Below are 21,509 nucleotides of genomic sequence, written 5' to 3'. Positions count from 1 at the left end.
TCTATGAAATTTTTAAATATGGTTAAATACCCTCAAAGAAAGGTTGGGATTGATTTTGGGGATGGTGGTCCCCACCGTTTAGGAACTGTTTTGGGGCCCAAAACAAGCATTTTTATGGTTTCAGGATATAAACTTGTGTATAAGTATTTCAATTGCTCCGAAATTGTACCACATTTGTTTAATACCACTAGTTAAAGGGCCAAAAAAAACCAAGCAATTTTCTAGTATCCAGACAACAACTTGTTTTTAAATGTATGGATCTCTCTAAAATTTAAAGGTTCCATACTTCAAAGCAAAGGCTGGGATTGGGGTTGAAGGTAATTGCTCCAAGGGGGATTCAAAAGATTTGTTGAGGCAGTGGTTTCATTTAAGCTTACATTGATACATTTTATAATACAGTGGAACAGAGGTACAGAATGCTTTATCTGTTGGAGAAACTGATACAATATCTAATGTTCTAAAATGGATCTTCCTGCTAGAGAGGGATCAGGCTGAGGTCATGTCAACCATCTCTATAACACTGAAAATATCCAGATTGATGTGCACATTTCTAACAGGTAATTAGAATTCAAAATGAGATGGAACTATTTCGAAATGGTTTCTAGTGCCATTTATATACTACATGCAATATTTGGTTGGCTTCAGTAAAGATAGAGTTGGAACACTAGCAGACTATTGTTGTCCCCTTATAATAAAGTGGGCAATGTATTCTTCATCCAGAACTAAGGGTTAAACACATTTAGAATTTTCTATGGTTGAAAACATGTTTTCAATCAGATTTTAAAATTTCTTTCACCCAGCTTTAAATTGTGCATTGGTTGTTCTTCAGCTGTGTAATAAAATTTCTGACCAGTTGAACAGTTTGATTTGATGAAACAAATTACAATCAATGAGTCAGACTTTTGAATGAATTGCAAGAGGTGGAGGGAAACCCTAATAATCATGTTTTAGTTAATCAAAATACATTTCATTTCTTCATTAAATGATTGTGTTTTTATTTATAAAAGTAAAATTAATCAAAATACATATTATATTGTAGGAAATGATTTGTTTCTTGACAAGACTGTCCATTGTTATCTGGCAGCTTTCCTCAGAGAGTATACCAAACCAGTAAATCTAAATATGATGAACTTTGAAGAAAAAATACCTGGGTTGTTGTCATTTTATGATTTGTAAGTTCTTGTTATTATGTATTAAACACCTTGTCTAAAAATAATTTGGCTCATTTCATTTTCATAAAATGTTAACAAAATATCTATTTATCGGAAAAATTTCTTTGGATATTTACAGTTTGACAAAATTATATTTTGATCATTGAGAAGCTTAATATTTCATTACAGTTAGAAATTGATTAAAACATCCATCTGAGTTATCTCCCTGTAATATGATTGTTTTTTTGTTAAATGAATATAACTTGGTGCTTTATCAGAAATAATTTGGAAGTCAACTTAGAAGTATTTACATATGAAAATAAACAAATTGAATCAAAAAGCTATGCAATCTGTCAATTAGTGAGAGATAATACTTAACTCTGCTCACCATAAGAGCAAGTATTTTGTTATTCTCTTATATCTCCTACCAGATGATGAACTTATTGCAGTGTTTTATTCTGCTTGTAAAGTATATATGTTATAACCAATAGTTGTCAATTACTGTGTTATTTGGTTTCTTGTGGAGAGTTGTCTCATTTACAATCATACCACATCTTTTTTATATGATAAAGTTTTTTGGCTACAAATCACATGACTACATAGACTATTAATTAAAAAATAGAAGCAAAAGGTTCATTAAAATTATGTTATATACTTGAAAATCTTAAAGCAAATTACAAATGTATTGACTTTCAATTGTGTGTGTTAAATGTTCGTTATCTTATTTTAACATATTATTTCAGTTACATCACGGTTCTTCACCAGTTTGAGGCTGTGTCATTTGGAGATTCTTTGTTTGGTTGTTATGTACTGATTCCATTACAACAACAACATGGTCTGGAATTAAGGAGGTCCATCTGGACAGAACATAGGGGAATACTGAGAACCCTATACTTGCCTATCACAGAGGTACGAAATAAATGTTACTGTGGATTCATTTATTTTGTGGTTTGAAGAAAACTTGCTTAATCTTAGATATTTAATTTGTGGTTTTAGCCAAGTCTGCATACCTTCCTTTAGAAAATTTGTTGATTGTTGAACATTTAATTTTGTGATTCACCTGGACCCTCAAAATCCAGGAAAATTGGTATCGGACGGATATTAATGAATCCACAGTTTTTAAAAATTGTTGCTGAAAAACTGGTTTAAATTTGCATTTTGTTCAACTGAGCAGGATCATTGAAGAAATAAACATAATAACATGATTATCATGTTTTACTGTAAAGTTTTATATAAATGCAGAGATCTACTTAGTAAGCTATATAACTGATCTTCACAAAGACAATTGTGGTTTCACTAAATTCCAAATATCATCAAGGAAATGAGATTGATCTGCAAAAAAAATAGAATATAAACTTCCCTCTTCTATTAAAGATATATTTGATTTTTAACCGGATTTTTGTGACAAAAATGTCGGTTATTGATTTGGGGATGCTCGGCGGGCGAACCGGCGGTCGGGCAGGCGGGCTGCAATCAAATGTTGTCCGTGCACTAACTCATGAACCGTTCAACCAAATTTTAATATGTTGTTACTGTTGACAAAATAGAGGTCAAGTTCAATAATGATGATTTTGACTTTTACCGTTCAGTAGTTATGGTTCTTGAAAGATTGTGAAATGGCGTTTCCAGTCGTTTCCGTGCATTTACTCATGAACTGTTCTACCAACAGCTTCCCAAATTTTAATATGTTGTTACTGATGACTAAATGGAGGTCAAGTTCAATAATGACGATTTTGACTTTTACCGTTCAGGAGTTATGGTTCTTGAAAGATTGAAAAATGACGTTTCCAGTCCTGTCCTCGAATTTTCTCATAAACCATTCAACCAAAGCTTTTCAAATTTTAATATGTTGTTACTGATGACAAAATAGAGGTCAAGTTCATTAATGGCGATTTTGATTTTTACCGTTCAGGAGTTATGGTTTTTGAAAGATAGTAAAATGGTGTTTCCTTTCACGTTGTTGCATTTACTCACAAACCATTCAATCTAAGCTTTTCAAATTTTAATATGTTGATACTGATGACAAAATAGATGTCAAATTTGATATTGACGATTTTCACTTTCACCAATCATCAGTAATGGTTCTTGTGATATTGCCAGGACACAAATAAATGCTAATAAATCAGGTTTGCTGTCGTTGTGACAGCCTCTTGTTATTTCATATTGCTGTAACTTCCCTCTTCTTTGAAAGACATATATGTGATTTTTGTTTTATTTTATAGTACATGTTATTTTCATGCACATTTTATTTCGTTTTAAGTTATTTCTAGCCAACGAAGAGTTAGACAAATTATTTTCGAGATCTTCAATTTCTTTTTTATAAATTTTTATACATGTATAAGGGAAGATCAAAGTTAAACATATTCTTGACATTTTAAATGCACCTTATTTTTCTTATTGCAAAGTCCTGAAAATAAGTTAGTTTGCAGTAAATAATCTAGAAACAAATTTTCAGTAAATACTTCCATACTATCAGTATTCAACAACAGTCAAAGAAATTCTAATGGTATTAAAATGCAAAATGTAAACATATAAATTTGAATAGACTTATTAAGAAGGGATATAGTTACGATACTGTTGTCAGGTCATTAAAGATTGCATATTTTAGCGTTAATATTGATTCACTAATAGGGTCTTTGCGTCGGAACTAAACACATTTATTCAAAAACCAGTTGTTGGCATGACATGGGTTATGTTATTCTCATATATTTTATGATGGTATGATACTAAACCCCTAACAGGAAGGATTGTGCCTGATGCTCATATGATGAAATCATAATCTTTCAGTCAGTTTAATTGAAGTCTGAAGCTGGCATGGCAGTTAACTGCTATTAGTCTGTTGTTATTTATGTATTATTGTCATTTTGTTTATTTTCTTTGGTTACTTCTTCTGACATCAGACTCGGACTTTTCTTGAACTGAATTTTAATGTGCGTATTGTTATGCGTTTACTTTTCTACATTGGCTAGAGGTATAGGGGGAGGGTTGAGATCTCACAAACATGTTTAACCGCTCTATTTTTGCGCCTGTCCCAAATCTGGAGTCTCTGGCCTTTGTTAGTCTTGTATTATTTTAATTTTAGTTTCTTGTGTACAATTTGGAAATTAGTATGGCGTTCATTATCACTGAACTAGTATATATTTGTTTAGGGGCCAGCTGAAGGATGCCTCCGGGTGCAGAAATTTCTCGCTTCATTGAAGACCTGTTGGTGACCTTCTGCTGTTGCTTTTTTCTACGGTTGAGTTGTTGTCTCTTTGACACATTCCCCATTTCCATTCTCAATTTTATAGTATAATAAAATGATAATATTTTCCTTCTTTCAGATGTTGATTCCAATAGAGAGATATTTATACCCAGAGGAGACAAACATAGAAATGATGAGACTATATTATGAGTGTTTGTTGTCATTAACAGTACGACCCAGATGGGCCCCTGTGTTATACTTGGTTGCTGTTCATCATTTGAATAGATTCATTTACACACAGGATAGTAAACATACTAAGTTAAAACATGCTATGCTGAAAGAGGCAATCAGAGGGGAATACAAGGTAGGTCTGTTATACTTACATGTACCTCTGCTAATTTCAAATAAAGTTCATGTGGGATACAAAACATCATTTAAAAACTGGAGATTTTTGGCATCACATTAGATGAGATTTTACATAATACCAAACACTGTTGTAAATAGGAACATTTATTATAGTACATATATTTGACCACACCCAAACAGCTTTTAAATTCTAGAAATTCTTATTATCCTAACCAAAAACAGTTTTTTTTAATTGACATATAAATTGTAAATGACATCAGATTTTAATTTTGAAAAGAAAACATTTGTATACCAACTTGAAAAAATATTTTCTCTATTTTTATATACTGTTCCAATTTCTTAATGACTCCATTAAAAGATGAGTTACTGTGGATTCATTTATTTTTGTGGATACCAATTTTATGTGGATTTAGAAAAAACAGCATTTTTTGGAAAATTTAATTTCATGGTTTTGCCAAAATCTGCAACAAACCCTATCATAAGAAGACTTGTAATTTGTTTCACAAAAATTTGTATCCAAAAAATATTAATTAATCCACAGTATTGGTTAAGAAAAGGAATCTAGCTAATCTTAAATCCTGTTCTTTTTTACACACTGAAAAATTTATAAGCTATTATATGTATTTAACATCAAGGGCATTGTAGTTATGACAGTGTTCTATATATTTTTCAGGAATTATGTCATCATCTTCTATACTACAAACAACCTGATGTTACTATGGATTTTGGAATGGAATTCTATCAATCATTACCAGATATCAGACAACAGTTGCTTGACACTGTACAGAGAAACTAATTTTGGACAAAATGTTTGAGACAGTTTTCCAAAGAAGTTATATCATTTCATCTGTCTGAGGAGTGTCTGATTTCTTCACAATAATTTACAGTGTATAATGAATAAATCATTATTATTAGAAAAGTTGGCAGACTAACTGATATTGAAGAATATTTTCTCGTCAGTAAAGCATTAGTTTGTATGTGCCATATATAAGACTGAAATCTTTTTTAGTAAAATGTGTTTCATGCATACTTTTAGTAGGCAACACTTTAACTGATACTTGAATTGTCTGCTGATTTTTAATGTCATGAATAAAACATGAAAAACTGATATCTTATATTTTGCAAACAAAGTAAAATATATCTGGATTATTCGTCATAAGGAACTCTCATAATACATGTATAAAACAACAAAAAACAAAATGCACAATGTTTTTTTTTTCTGCTAAAACTTCCTAGATAATATATAAGATGAGGCAGTATCAACTAAACAAATGAATCAACAATACCTCCCTCTCTGTTTAACTGAAACCTTCAATTGGATCCGACACTTGAAAAAGGCATTAGATATCAAAAGATCTCCCTATGAATTGGAAGAGACACTTGTAAAAAGCATTGAATATAAGATATCAAAAGTTCTCTCTATGAATTGGAAGAGACACTTGTAAAAAGCATTGAATATAAGATATCAAAAGATCTCCCTATGAATTGGAAGAGACACTTGTAAAAAACATTGAATATAAGATATCAAAAGATCTCCCTATGAATTGGAAGAGACACTTGTAAAAAACATTGAATATAAGATATCAAAAGTTCTCTCTATGAATTGGAAGAGACACTTGTAAAAAGCATTGAATATAAGATATCAAAAGATCTCCCTATGAATTGGAAGAGACACTTGTAAAAAGCATTGAATATAAGATATCAAAAGTTCTCCCAATGAAATAGATATGACACTTGTAAAAAGCATTGAATATAAGATATCAAAAGATCTCCCTATGAAATAGATATGACACTTGTAAAAAGCATTGAATAAGGTATCAAAGATCTCCATATGAATTGGATATGACACTTGTAAACAAAGCATTGAATAAAAGGTATCAAAGATCTCCCTATGATTTAGATCTTACACTTGTATAAAGCATTTAATAAAAGGTATCAAAGATCTCCCTATGTCAATTAGATCTGACACTTGTTAAAAGCATTGAATTTAAGATATCAAAAGATCTCCCTATGAATTGGAAGTGACACTTGTAAAAAAGCATTGAATATGAGATATCAAAAGATCTCCCTATGTCAATTAGCCTATTTTGAGATTTGTAAGAGATTAAAGAATTGATATTTGTCTTTTACAAAAAACATGTTGTGGGATCAATGTCAATGAGGCAGCAACCCAACCAACAACAAACCCCAAAATACATGTAGTATTTTATATCCCCCCAAAAAAGAATAATTAACAGATGTCATTACAAGTTGGTTGGCTTTTATTGAATACCTGTGTCACAGATGACCATGTTTATGTTCTAATTGTAGTGGTTACATAACTGATTTCTTTTCTTGTATAAGAAAATCGTGTTTGAATATTCACATCAATATTTATCCGTGTAATCAAATTCTGGTTGATTCTGCTATGTGTACCTGTTGTGATCTTGAACCAGATATGTAAGACGAGGACCGTTCATTATTCGAAGCATTTGTTTGACTTGTAAGTGTAGAACTACCTCTACTGTGTTTAATTCTTGCGAAACGTGTTTTAATACTTTTTCGAAACTGAATTGAATTTACAAAGTAAACGAAGGGGTTTACAGTAAAATTTAGAAATAGTAATATTTTTGCTAATTGTGATGTAATTGAAAACCATTGTGTTTTAGTGTAGTTGTATCCAAATATGATCATTATGTCAATTGTACTAGATGGTGTGGTCGTTATAATGAAACTAGTTAGAACAATGGTAACAATACGTGACATGCTCCGTACAGTTTGTGAACAGTTTGAAATAGACTGAATGAGAACATTTGCTTTCAAAACATGCAAAGTTGTGATAAAAAGAACAGGGAGGAGGGAAAATAAAATTGTTAAAACGAGGTTTGTAGTTTCTCGAAGTCTAGGGTCTTTAGATCCGTTTATGAGTACAGCAAATGTATATAAAATAGCGATTCCTGCACTTAATGTCCATATCACAAATGTCATCAAAATAACACGTAGATTTGTAAGAAGAACATAACTTCTAAACGGATGAACTATTATGAAATATCTAAGAACTGATATGAAAACAATATGAACAATCGATGCTATCCCAGCAAGAAAGCCACTAAAATCTAGAATCATTTTAATGGCTCTTAAAAGTTCTACTGAAAATTTTGCAGTAAAAAAGCATTGTATAATGTATCTAGGATATCGTGTAAACAAAAACAAAAAATCTGCCACCGCAAGGGAACAGATGACAACAAACGTAGGTTGATGAAGTTTTCTGTCACTGGCAATAGTCACAATAACTATAAAATTCGTCACTAGTCCGACAATTGAAATCACACTTAAAATAGTGGCTATTGGAACACAGTAAGAGTCAACACGGAAGACTTTAGACAGTGTCTTTTCATCGCTCACGTTTCCATAAGTGTTGTTTTCTGTGGTGTTATTAAAATGGATCATTTCAATCTGCAATACGACCGTCAATACCTAAAAAAAGAGTAAAGTTGTATAATACATATTAAAAAGTTAAATCACAAAAATACTGAACGCCGAGGAAAATTCAAAACAGAATGTCCTTTATCAAATGACAAAATCAAAAGCTCAAACACATCAAACGAATGAATGACAACTGTCAAATTCTTGACTTGTACAGGCATTTTCTGATGCTTGAACAAAATTGGAAAATAAAACATAGCTTTAGAAGTGAAAAAAACACAAACTTTTCAGTAGAATTTAAAAAAAGCGTTCATAGAAATCAGCTAGCTACTTATACACAGCTTTCTATGGATAATGTTTTAGTTTATTCTCTCGATGTTTAAGGTTTTGATGCAGATATCATGATAGTAGCCATTCAGTCCAAAAAAATATATAAAAAGGTATAATTTTGGCCTATTGAATTCAAATATCTAAATGTATGAAAAAAGTAAAACTACAAAAAGACTGAACTCCTAGGGACATTCTAAACGGAAAGTTCCTAATAAAATGGCAAATCAAAAGCTCAAACGCATCAAACGAATGGAGAAAAACATTCATATTCCTGACTAAGTAATTGAAACTTGAAATTACACCCTGCAGTTAACTCGGTGAATGTGATGAATATTTTCAACTCGACTCCTCGACGTAGACGCAGTCATGGCCATCGTCATTATACATCACCTTCTCTGCATGATGTCTCTATTAATGACTTGCTGCCATTCGTACAAAAACCGTTAGGTATTCATCACATTCGCTCGAAACTTTATTCATTACCCCTTTCAAAACTCCATTCTCTGTTCAATTTATGTTTGGAATCTACTGTTACAAACCCTCATTCAAACCAATATAAAATTCAAGCTATAATTTCGGATATTGCTAGTCACAGACTTTTCAAGCCAGTTCGCATTGGAAAAGATGAAAAACAGAAAATATCTTTTCTAAATCTTTCTAGGTCTCGATGGCGTCAACCTAGGCAATATCCTTCATCATAAATTAGTTCAATCGAAATTACCTTCTTATTTCAAAGACCAGTCTGTACCAATAATTTCTTATACCTATACCAAACCTATTGCAACTAAAATTTTCAATTACAAATGCGTTTTGCAGGATCTCGATATTGACGACTTCAAGTCTAAACCTCCTGATTGCACTTGTGCTAGTTCCCAATTCACATATAATCCTGCTGGCCACGTTATTACCGGTGACCTTAACATTGTTAATAACATTTCTCTACGAAATGTGTTATCGAAAGGTCCGAAATATCGTGAGCCTAAATCCATCAATTGGAAATACAACTTTAAAATTTTAATGGATTCAGTCGAGGATTATGCCAGGCAATGGGCTAAGCGCGAGAAGAAAGACGAAGACACTCTATCCGAATGGATTAAGGCAGTGAGGTCGTTAATACAAATCAGAATTAAGAAACTGAATGGTCCATCAATGCCCACGCAACGTCAATCTTTAAGATTGAAATAAACAATTAATGTCTCCAATAGGCGACAATGGTAGCCTTTTTCTAGATACAGACTTTAGAAAGTTGATTTTCTTAACGAAACCTTGCTAGAATCAAAGAAAAGATATTAGGACAGTATGTTTTGGTCTAAAAAATATAGGGTCGCGTTGCTTTTCTTAGCGTATTTTGTACTTATCTCCCATGCCTATCAATTTTGCCCTTAAAAATACGGGTCTTGTCCTAGCGTTGAAAAGTCATCTCAGTGCCTTTAGGGCTACGGAATAATTTTTATTTTGCCTTTGGTATAAAGCAGAGTGCACGAAGTCTCTAAAAATAAAAAATAACGGGAGCACATATCGACCAATCAGGATTCGCCATACTCTTAATTCTGAATACCATGTTATGCTCATAAAATGGCTGCGCCCATAAAATCTAATGGTGTATTGTAACCTTAAAGACCCAAATGTTGCTAAACACCTATCCGACCTCCATGATAAATATGTTGTTGTCCCCGCAGACAAAGCCCCAAATAACATCGTTTTTGTCTGTAAAAGTCATTACATTAATTGCTTAATAAACGAAGTAGGTATAGACAATTCACCTAGAAACTCAACATATACCCTCATGACACTGGATAATCATAGAACTGTTCTTTGTTCCTTTGGTATTTCAACCAAAGATGAAGAACTGGATTTTCCATCACTGTATTGGATACCTAAACTACATAAGTGTCCTTACAAACAACGGTATATTGCTGGGTTTTCCAAATGCTATTCCACATTCCAAACTAAAAGACAAATTAAAAGAGTTGGTATTACTTTGCTTCATAAAAAAGAATGACCAACGTAGATACAAGTATCTTGTCTTAGGGAGGGATAAATCCTACTTTGTAAAGAATCATTCTGATCCAAACAAAAAGTTCTCTGAAACCGATATTATCAAGATGCTTGATTTATTGATTGACAACATATTTGATACGTTCGGAGGACGTGTTTGTCAACAGACTGTCGGCATCCCAATGGGAACAAATTGTGCCCCTCTACTTGCCGACTTGTTTTTTTTTTATCATTATGAGGCTGACGTCATGCAGGAACATCTTAGGAAGAAAGATAAGAAGTAAGCAATATCCGTTAACTCTACTTTCCGCTATATAGATGACGTTCTTTCACTAAACAATTCAAAATTTGGTGACTATGTGGAACGCATCTATCCCATCGAATTGGAGATACAGGATACTACAGATACAGTTAAGTCGGCTTCATATCTTGACTTACCTCTAGAAATTGAAAATGAGGGTCGGTTGAAGACAAAACTTTACGACAAAAGAGATGAATTCAGCTTTCCAATTGTGAACTTTCCATTTCTAAGTAGCAACTTTCCAGCAGCACCTGCATACGGGGTATAAGATAAGATAAGATAAGATAAGATATTTTATTTTCCAATTATGGGCCCCAAAGGGCATAAACATTACAACATCAATAATTTTTTTCATAATACAATACAAACAATGAGATAAAAAAAAAGAAAGTTAAACGAGAACTATTTAAGTTCTTAAAGAATACGTAGATAAAGAATCTATAGTATGTTTTTTTTTAATACTAATGCATTTTATTGCAAGTGTGGTTGATATAGATAACAAACAAGTAGCCCAAAAAGAAAAAAAGAAAAATAGATATCCACATATGTATAGTACACAAAAAGTTGGATCAATTAAATATATAATAATTAGCCAAAAAGAAAGTAGAAATTAAACATGTCCATGACTCATCCTGTGTCAGCAGCAAATAGGAAAGCATTATGGTTTCCTAAAGGCAGCTGACACGAGGGGGCGATACCTTATGGGCCATAGGCATGTAAAATGTGTGTAAATGTCTCTTTCCTACCTGTATCAAAAGCAAACAAGGAAGCATCATAGGTAACTTGAATGCAGTTGATACCAGGGGACGATGCCTCAAGGATATAAGAGAACATTTGAATAAATAATATATCTTAACAATTTTATTTTTTTCTTAATCGGCTAGTATGTTTGTGATATTCAGATGAATATAATTTTCTATGGCCAATCAAATGTATATACACACATAGATCTCCTTTAACTAATCTTCACTAAGGAAGATGTTTGTATATAAAATTACATATTATTTTAAGTAACTCAACATTTTCTACACTAAATAACCAGATAATTTTGCTTTGACTGTTCATATGATTAAAATAAGAATTATATTGTGCAATACTAGCTAACATACAATTTCTATCATCCTCAAATTTGTTACAATCAAATAGAAAATGAGCCTCATCTTCGACAGTATTGGAAGAACATTTATTACATATTCTGTTAATTCGGGGAATACCCTGATATCTACCTAATTCTATTTGTAATCTATGAGAAGATACACGTAATTTAGTAAAACTTCTTCTTAGTTCAAAATTCTTGATCAATGTTAGATATTTTTCAAAACCAAAATTTGTTTTATATAAAAGGTAGGTTTTCAGTTTACTGTCTGAAAATTTATCTATTTGTTGCATTTATGGCATTTGTATAGTCAATACCAAGTATTTTAAAAACAACATTTATTGAACCATACCATGATGTTATATTCATGTGATGTAGTGTCTTTGATTGTGTATATGCCTCTTTTAATAGAGGAAAATTATCACCTAAATTCTCTAATCTATACCAGTACAATAACATTCCTTTTATAATATTAAAATATATTGGAAATCTTCCAAGTTCAGATAACACTGCAGCATTTGTTGTTTTCTTGTGTACCCCAAGTATAAATTTACAAAATTTTATATGAAGTTTCTCACAGGGTAAACCTGAATATAATTTTTCAAAAGATATATCTTCCTTCTTACATTTAGAGGAAAGAGAATTAAACATCCCCCATATTTCGCTACCATATAATAAAATAGGTTTTACAGTGTGGTCAAAAACATGAATACTTGTTTTTACATCAGGATTAAGTGATAAAAGATCTTTCCTTAATTTGAAATGAGCTTTCAGGGATTTTTTGTATAGTTCATTTTGAGCATAACTGAATGAACCAGATGAGCTTAAATATAAACCTAGGTATTTGTATTTTGAAACACATTCCAGATTTATATTCTGAAATGTGAATATCTGTTTTACATGTCTGCCTGCCTTGTTGAAAATCAGCACCTTTGTCTTATTAGTATTCACATTGAGACACCAATCTTTGCAAAATTTATCAAGCATTCCCAGCTTTTCTCGTAGTCCTTCAGCTGATGTAGATAATAAAACAATATCATCAGCATACATTAAACAATGTAGATCTTTGTCATTGACATTAACTGGGTCTCTAGTATCTGACAAATATCTGGGCAAATCATTTATGAATATCTTGAATAAATTCGGACTGAGGTTGTCACCTTGTTTGACTCCAATATCTAATGGGAAAAAATCACTTACTTGATTTTGAATTTTGACACATGATTTGCTAATTTCATACATACTTTTAATAATGTTATAAAAATAAGACCCAGCCCCAATATCTAGTAATTTAATCTTGATCCCTGTATGTATAACAGTATCAAAAGCCTTCTGAAAATCAACAAAACAGGCAAACAGTCTACCTTCTTTTGAATTACAATATTTGTTAATAAGACAGTTTAAAATAAACATATGATCTGCAGTTCTGGCTTTCCTTGTGAATCCAATTTGACTATCATGTATAATATTATGTTCCTGAAGAAATTTGTCCAGTCTTAGACTTAATATTCTATTAAAAAGCTTTCCAATTGCACTTGTTATTGTTATTCCTCTATAATTGTTAGGGTCACTTGTATCGTTGCTTTTAAAAATTGGTGTAATATAACCTTCAGCCCAAGATGTTGGGTATATACCTGAAGACAGACAAGTATTAAACATCTGTTGAAAACTTTTTAAAAGGAAAGTCTGTCCATTCTTTATCATATTATTACTAATGTTATCCAAGCCTGATGATTTATTGCATTTTAAGTGTGAAATGGCTTTGGATATTTCGGACTCAGTGATAACGGAGTCCAACTCGTTGAAACATTTTGAGTTTTCTAACTGTTTCAGTTTTTCACATAGCTCTGTATATCTACTTTGAAATTCACCTTTCAGTTGTGACAACTTTTGGAAATGTGATATCAAAGTTGATGGTTGTACTCCACATTTTTTTTTAGTTTCATTTTTTTCCTGTAGTTCATTAATTAAGTTCCAATACAGTTTTGGATTCTCTTCGTGCAAGGAGTCCAGCTGACTAATCAATGATTGTTTGTATTGTTTGTATTTATATTTCCTTAGTTTGGAGTATTCACGATTCAGTTTATAAAAGTGATTTTTGATAATTGGATCATATGGAAATCTTGAATAAATTTTTCCATAATTAAGCAAGTTAGTTCGAGCTTGTTGTAAACTTGCATCAAACCACTTTTTGTTTTTTTGTTTGTTTGTGTGTTTTTTTAAAGGTCGTTTAAGTGATAGATTTGCTGCTGATAAAAAGATGTTTGAAAGTTTTGATGATGCTTCATCTACTGATGTCTGAGTAAATTGAATTGTGCTGTTGTTGAATTCTAGTATGTAGTTTTGTAGTGTATCTGAAGAAAGTGTTTCTTGAAATTTTATTGCTGAACAGTCAGTCCAGATATAATTAGGTGTCATATTTTTCAACTGGATTGGAATATCATTTTCTCCAGGAACACAATATTTTGCAGATAATTCCCACTCAAGTTTACAATGACAATCAGATAATGTGGGAATAAATCTGGATACTTTAAAATACAGTACATTTTCAAGAATTTCTTCCGACACAGCAACATAATCAACCACACTTGCACCGTTGGGGGTATAGCAAGTAAAATTACCAAATGTATCACCAAGAACTCTGCCATTTAAAATTCTTATTTGTTTACTAATGCAAAAATCCAAAACTTCTTTGCCTCTTTGATAAATTTTTTGGTCTCGACTTTTTCTTGTCATAATGTTTTTGTCAGTAGGGTATGTATCAAAAATTGGAGTAAATTTTGAATCATCGTTTACTATAAAGTCATTTTCAGAGCCTATTCTGGCATTAAAATCTCCACATAACAAAATTTCACCCATTTTTTTATACTGAAAGATATCTTTTTCTATGCATTCAAAAACATCAGAAGAGAGTTCTTGGGTATATTTAGACGTAACAGGGGGGTTGTACAGTACACAAATAAATAGGTCACTTTTAAATCCAAAAAAGAATTTTTCTAATTTAATCCATTGATAATCTGGATTACTGTTAATCAATATTTTGACATGAGGTTTAACGTGACTTTTCTGTAGAATTGCTATACCCCCAAAATGACGGTTATTATTTGATAATTTTCTACATATTGGATGATAATGAAATTTACCAATATTGTGTATTTGAGAATTATATCCCACATGAGTTTCGACTAAAAAAACAATGTCGTAATTCTCTATATGTTTCAGAAAAAGGGGATCCTCTGCTTTATTCATGCCCTTTGAAAATAAGCCACCTATATTCCAATAACCAAATTTTACAGATGATTGGTTTGATTTTGGCATTTTGGTTGATACAATTAAATCTGGTATAAATAATAGAATAGATTTTCTATCTATAAAAAAAAAAATAATAAAAATTTGTCTCTAAATAAAAGGAAGAGACAACAAGGAAAATATTCAGAAATGTAAATATTTGAAATAAGTAGATTTATTTAGAGGATAGTTTTTACAATGGTTTTCTAAATACAAATAGTCTATGATATAATGACAGATAATTTCTTTTCTATGTATCCTCTTTTAACTGAATAACTATTAAACTGATTTGGGTTGAATAACCTGATATCCTGGGTTAATTCAAGATCAAAAGTATGATTCAAATGTGAAAACTAAAAATAAAAATGAATGAAATAAAATAAAAAAGGCGAACTTTTATACCTAGCAGAGGTTACATATATATGACCATGTAATAGTGTGACTTCTTCACATAATGGCTGTTTCATTTGAAAAATCTATTCAAATGAGAATATGAATTTATCAGCCCAAAAAAAACGAAGAAATATATAAAGTTGTACATGTATATATAAATTATATGTAAATGACTTTAAACATGTTAAAGGAAGTCAACATAATGATATGGTAATATGTATAATATTAAAAAGCAAGTTATTCATGATGACCTCTGCCACGTCCACGTCCACGTCCTCTTGTGTTGCGCGATTTGGATCTACCTCTTGAATTTGGCATGGGAATGTTTAAGGCAGTGTGTATTCCACGCTTTAAGTTTGCCGATAGCTGAGACACGCCAGAGTCAGAGAGATGAAATTTATCTTCACTTAGTAGCTCTGCAATTGGGTTTCCATTTCGCAACATATTGCCATGATCAACAAGTAGAACATTTTTATTGTCATCATATATTTGTTTCAACAAGGCATTTATGATTTGTCCATTTGTGTTGAAAATTACACTGTCGAGTCGAGGAGAAGTAAGAGAGATGATGCAACTACTATTTTGCCATTTTTGAAGTGCAAGCTTGACAATATCTTGTATTTCTTCTACACATTGCTGTGGTGATTTTATTTTCAAATCATTCGTCAGGGAATGAAACACTACTAGATTTGGAATTATATCCGATACCGATATCTCCAAAATAGCTTGTTTAGTTTCTTCTAAATTGAAAGCAGTAACCTTATTGGTTGTAAATGATGGCGATAGCTTCTCTGCATTGATACCAAACGTATTGGATGTACCAATTAAAATAATTGTTGGTTTGTTATCAATGTCAAGTTTAGATTTGTCAGTATATTTCGTGTCTGCATTAACAAGATGAAAATCTTCAAATCGAGAAATCATTTGGGAGCGGAGAGAGATATTTTCTTCTTGTAATTTCTCCAAGTGTTGAGTATGTCGTTTTAGAGTATCAGTTAGTTTGTCAATTTCTACATTTTTGGTTTGTAGGCTTACCGATAGAAAGTCGATCTCAGAGTTTAAAGTAGTTAATACCTTTTTCATTTCTGCTCTAGTCTCCTCCAGTATTTGATTGTGACATTTCATTTGATCTTCATGTTGAGCTTTAATTAACATAATATTGCTTTGCTCGTGTTTTAATTTAACTTCCAAAGTCTGTTTTTCTGTTTGTACGGTTTTATATTTTAATTGTAATGTTGATATCTCATTGTCGTCTTTTCTACCTTTTCCCAAGACTAGAACATCATCATTGCATTGTTTAACAGCAGTTAATACTTTGCTGAAGTTTTCATTGTGACTGTGTTCTATTTTAGCCAGCGTGTCAACTAAATTTAATTCAAGCCTTTGAAAATCATCTTTTTGAGGTTGATCTTCTTGTACCAGTTCTGATTTTAACCCAGTCTGGGAGTCAGGTAATACACAAGTGACCTTGTCAACAGGGCATAATTCATTAATGTGTGTATTGTTATTGTCATCATGACATTCGTGTGAAATACATGTATTAGTAGGACTGGTTTGTGATATGTTTGTAAGAACTTTATCAAGAATATCTTTCAGAATTGGAAAATGAATATCCACAAACTCATAATAATGACTGCCTTGTACTCTTATTGTTCCTGTTGTGACAAAAAATGTAATATTAAATTGAAGTTCCCCCTTTTTTAATACTTCAATCATCACAGAATTTCCACTGTTGTTTCGGTTTTCCCATGTTTTGGGTTCGTCATACCATTCAATATCATAATCAGGTTCCTTTCCAAGATTGTCATAATAGTAAATATCTAGTGTTTTTATCCATGGTTGGATTCTGTCAAGGTTTGTGTAGAATGTGATGATTTTAGCATGTTCATCATACAAGTTTGGGTCAATTTGCTCGAAAAGGCTTAATTTTGCTTTACCAGTCCTCTTGTTTTGCTTTGAAGGGAGAGATGAAAGAGGATAGTCATTAATGGTTTTGTCCATCGATAGGTCAATTTTCAATTTGCCTAAATCTACCATGATGACCGGCTTGTAGTCAACACGTGTTTATATAGTTATATGTGCACACACGTAAATCAGCGTAAATAAATGTTTGTAAATATAATTGATCGATCGGAAGTTATCTTAGTGTTTCTTCCTCTCTGATATAAATATTTGGTGTATTTTAAATGATGGAAACTGTTAAAAAACCCAGGATTCTCAGAATATTTTACCAGTGAATTTTTCCACCAACCGCCATTAATCAGGGGCGATAATGTATATATATCTCCCAATTGATACAATATTCCCGTGCTTGCATTTCCTATCATGAATTTCTTGATAGAGGGTTACTGCTTACAAGGAAGCTATTAAACCAAGAGTTCCAAATGGTGAAGTCGAAATCATCCCTTCGTAAATTTTACGGACGCCATCACGAGTTGGTTGACCGTTATGGAATAACCGTTTCACAAATGATATCGGATATGTTCCTTACGTCGTAAATACAATCCCCTTCCCTTTCATGAATGTGACCTACCGAATTAGACTATTTACCGGATTTGTAATCACACCACATGTGGAGCAGGATCTGCTTACCCTTCCGGAGCACCTGAGATCACCCCTAGTTTTTGGTGGGGTTCGTGTTATTTATTCTTTAGTTTTCTATGTTGTGTCATGTTTACTATTGTTTTTCTGTTTGTCTTTTTCATTTTTAGCCATGGCGTTGTCGGTTTGTTTTAGATTTATGAGTTTGACTGTCCCTTTGGTATCTTTCGTCCCTCTTTTAATGTTTACGAGTTATAAGTTTATCAGATATATGTATATAGTTATCAAAGGTACCAGGATTATAATTTAATACGCCAGACGCGTGTTTCGTCTCCATAAAACTCGTCAGTGACGCTCAGATCAAAGTAATTTCAAAGCCAAACCGGAAAAAAAGTTGTGCCAAATACGGCCAATGTTATCTATTCCTGGGATAAGAAAATCCTTTGGTTTTTGAAAAAATAATAGTTTTGTAACAGGCAATTTATCAAAATAACCATATAATTGATGTTCAAGTCAGCACAGAAATGCTGTGTTTTTAATTGTATCTTATGTTTTCTGCTTTAGAGAAATCTCAAACTAGCCTCATATTGTGATATTTATCATTATTCACAATCTAATGTTACATTTTACATCAATCATATGTTCTAATTCTTTGTATTCATATATTTACCAAGGCTTCACCACATGCATATATTGTTACATGATGCCATACACGCACGTATTTTTTTTAAGTTTTAAGCGATGAAGGTAAATAATGGCAACAGTATAACACCGCTGTTTAATAGTCATAAATCCACTTCTCCAAGAAAAACCCATGAAAGCATCATACCGGACGCAGATAACTTATGAAGTGTTTATTCTCATTTTAAAGCCGATTCGATACCGGTGCTGGTGGACTGCAAGTCTTGGAGAGTATAACCAAAAGAGGGTCATTAGTGATAAATAGCCAAAGTAGTAGTATCCCTCCGTTGTTCACGGATCGTTGTCAATATTATGGAATTTGATGAGACTGTCATACATGTGAGAGGTTTTGGTAGCTATTAAACAATGTTCAATCTACCATTTTCTACATTTAATTTGAAAATATGCTCAAGACAATATGTGGAAACAACATTGAAAAATGAAAACAAGACTTTATACATTTCATGCGTCCGTAGCTCTTTTCTTGTTTTCACTTCATTAGGAACGCTCAAAGCCGAATATTTGAAGGTCAAAGTTGTATAAACTCAATGGTGTTTACAAAAACAATTTTTTTTACACAGGTAATAAAAAAATTGCGATGAACAATTGGTATTGTGATGGTCACAATTTGAATAAACGAAGTGAGGTATTTCATTCTCACAATTTATGGCAACATGATTTTACTGTTGTTCACTAGTCATATATTGATTTAGCGAAAACAAATTCGTTTCACAAACAAAAATCGAGGATACGATCCATATACTCTTATTGGTCCTTTGAAATGTCTTATGCTTTAATGTTATATTTAACATTATCGAACTCAATGTAAGTAGTAAATAGACTAAGCGCTTAAATCATGTTGCAAAATTGAAACAACTGTCACAAATTTTGGAAAAAATTACTAGGGATCTTTATGATAACAATATCTGAACTTACATATTACATAATATAAACAACAAATTAGTACTATACCTTAACGTGGAAACTATTCTGACCCGTGACTGTTGTTCAGAATTATTATCATAGCTTTAAAAGTTTATAAATGCATCCCATTGCTGAAGGTATAAACAAGCTGTGATCACATTTAGTTTCCACAAGGGACAATTCATATTGAAGTTATTAATCAATTGCTTGGACAGTTTTAGTATGATGAGAAGTTCCATCACTTTAAAACCTTTTAACATATATAGATTATAAAAAAAATGTTTTATGGCAATAATAATTTATAGGAAATGTACATTCACTCAAAATATGACATTTAATTTCAAATTTCCATTTTGATCTAGTTGATCATAGCTCTATATTACCCAAGTCACTGTTAAGATCTTAAACAGTAAAAATATGTACGCAAATCGTAATATTTAAAACAAAATTAAAAGCAGTTTCTTTGTACTTTTATCTGCAATCTACTTTTGGGATATGCCGGTGCCTGATGAGCGTTTAGAGAGTTTAAGAGCATTTTACGATAAGTCCAAGGCATGCATGAGAGGTCTAGAATCATAAGAACAATGTCAACAAATATTTGGTTCGTTTCTGATACCAATAATTCTCGGGAAATTACCACCAGATTTTACGATAAGTCAGAGGCATACGTCAGAGGTCTAGAATCATTAGGACAATGTCAAGAAATGTTTGGTTCGTTACTGATACCAATAATTCTCGGGAAATTACCACCAGAATTTACGATAAGTCAGAGGCATAATTCAGAGGTCTAGAATCATTAGGACAATGTCAAGAAATGTTTGGTTCGTTACTGATACCGAAATTGTCGCCAGATTTCAGAAAAAATATTAAACAGGAAAACGGAAGTGATTGGAATATACAGAAACAACGAGACGCTATTTGCAGAGAACTTTCAATTCAGGAATCCGGACATAATGAATACATGTATCAACCGTCGACAGCTAATCACACCGCAAATTTTGTTGCAAGTATTAATATGAATTTTAGCAAAAATCGCCCACGAGGTAAAACATCGAAGTATCAAGGTATGAAAAAAAACAAATAATTCCACACAAAGAAAAGCATGCAAATTATGAGAGGGGGACCACTTTTCCAATGGCTGCACGGATGTCGCCGAACATGAAAAAAGAATAGCCATTATTAAAGAGAAGAAATTGTTTTGGTACGCACAAAGTATCAGATTTTCGCTCTAAATACGACTGTAGAATTTGCCATCGTACATCAATTTGCAAGAAAATACAACACATCAATCAGAAGATAAAGACAACACAGAAACTTCAATGTTGTACACATCGGAAAGTTAAGAAACTTCAACTGTTTTGCTGAAAACAGCAGTAGCTCAGGTAATGTCGGTAAACAATACTGAAACATACTTTTCGACGAGGGAGTCCAACTGTCTTTATAACTGCACACTTAGCTACTAAATTAAATGTACAGAAAGAAGGATCCGAAAATCTGAAAATAGTTTCTTCCGGGAAAAAAAACTGGCGGTATTAGAAATTTAGTCAAAACCACGATACAGTTAAAAGCCAATAATGGAGAAATTATACCTATAAAAGTATTGATAGTACCCGCGATAGCATCACCCCTTAGAGCCAGAGTAGAAAAATCACGCAGGGACTACACTATCTACACGGATTATCTCTAGCACACCCCGTTACAGACGCAGAGTCATTTGAGTTAACTCTTCTAATTGGAGCAGACTTTTATTGGAATATAGTACAAGTTAAAGTAATGCATGAAAATGGTCCGACTGCTGTAAGCTCTAAACTCGGATTTTTGTTGTCAGGTCCAGTTCCAGTCAAGAACACT

The 21,509-nt window shown here is 32.2% G+C and overlaps 2 protein-coding genes across 4 annotated transcripts in view; one reads left to right on the top strand and one right to left on the bottom strand.

Annotated features, from left to right (window-relative positions):
- The window catches only part of LOC134712174 (RNA polymerase II-associated protein 1-like), a 34,430-nt gene extending 28,621 nt beyond the window's left edge, over positions 1–5,809 (top strand). For all 3 annotated transcript variants that reach the window (XM_063573439.1, XM_063573440.1, XM_063573441.1), the window contains exons 27-31: positions 400–557; positions 1,040–1,172; positions 1,895–2,060; positions 4,475–4,699; positions 5,375–5,809. In XM_063573439.1, coding sequence (XP_063429509.1) covers positions 400–557; positions 1,040–1,172; positions 1,895–2,060; positions 4,475–4,699; positions 5,375–5,497 — 805 coding nt within the window. In that variant the 3' untranslated portion in view covers positions 5,498–5,809. The remainder of the gene's footprint in view (positions 1–399; positions 558–1,039; positions 1,173–1,894; positions 2,061–4,474; positions 4,700–5,374) is intronic.
- Positions 5,810–6,862: 1,053 nt separating this feature from the next.
- On the bottom strand, positions 6,863–19,779 carry LOC134709653 (adrenocorticotropic hormone receptor-like). The gene is made up of 2 exons (XM_063569805.1): positions 19,707–19,779; positions 6,863–8,157 (listed from the first exon to the last, which is right to left on the bottom strand). The coding sequence occupies exon 2, from the start codon at positions 8,128–8,130 to the stop codon at positions 7,087–7,089; it is 1,044 nt and encodes a 347-aa protein (XP_063425875.1). The 5' UTR covers positions 8,131–8,157; positions 19,707–19,779; the 3' UTR covers positions 6,863–7,086.
- Positions 19,780–21,509: the final 1,730 nt, after the last annotated feature.

This window comes from Mytilus trossulus, chromosome 3 (assembly GCF_036588685.1).
Source record: "Mytilus trossulus isolate FHL-02 chromosome 3, PNRI_Mtr1.1.1.hap1, whole genome shotgun sequence".
In the NCBI taxonomy this organism is placed as follows: domain Eukaryota; kingdom Metazoa; phylum Mollusca; class Bivalvia; order Mytilida; family Mytilidae; genus Mytilus; species Mytilus trossulus.
Note: the sequence above shows the minus strand (reverse complement) of the source record. Positions and strands in the feature narration are given on the sequence as shown.

Coding starts and splice junctions, on each gene's coding strand:
- LOC134709653 (XM_063569805.1), bottom strand. CDS start 8,130: ATGATCCATTTTAATAACACCACAGAAAACAACACTTATGGAAACGTG.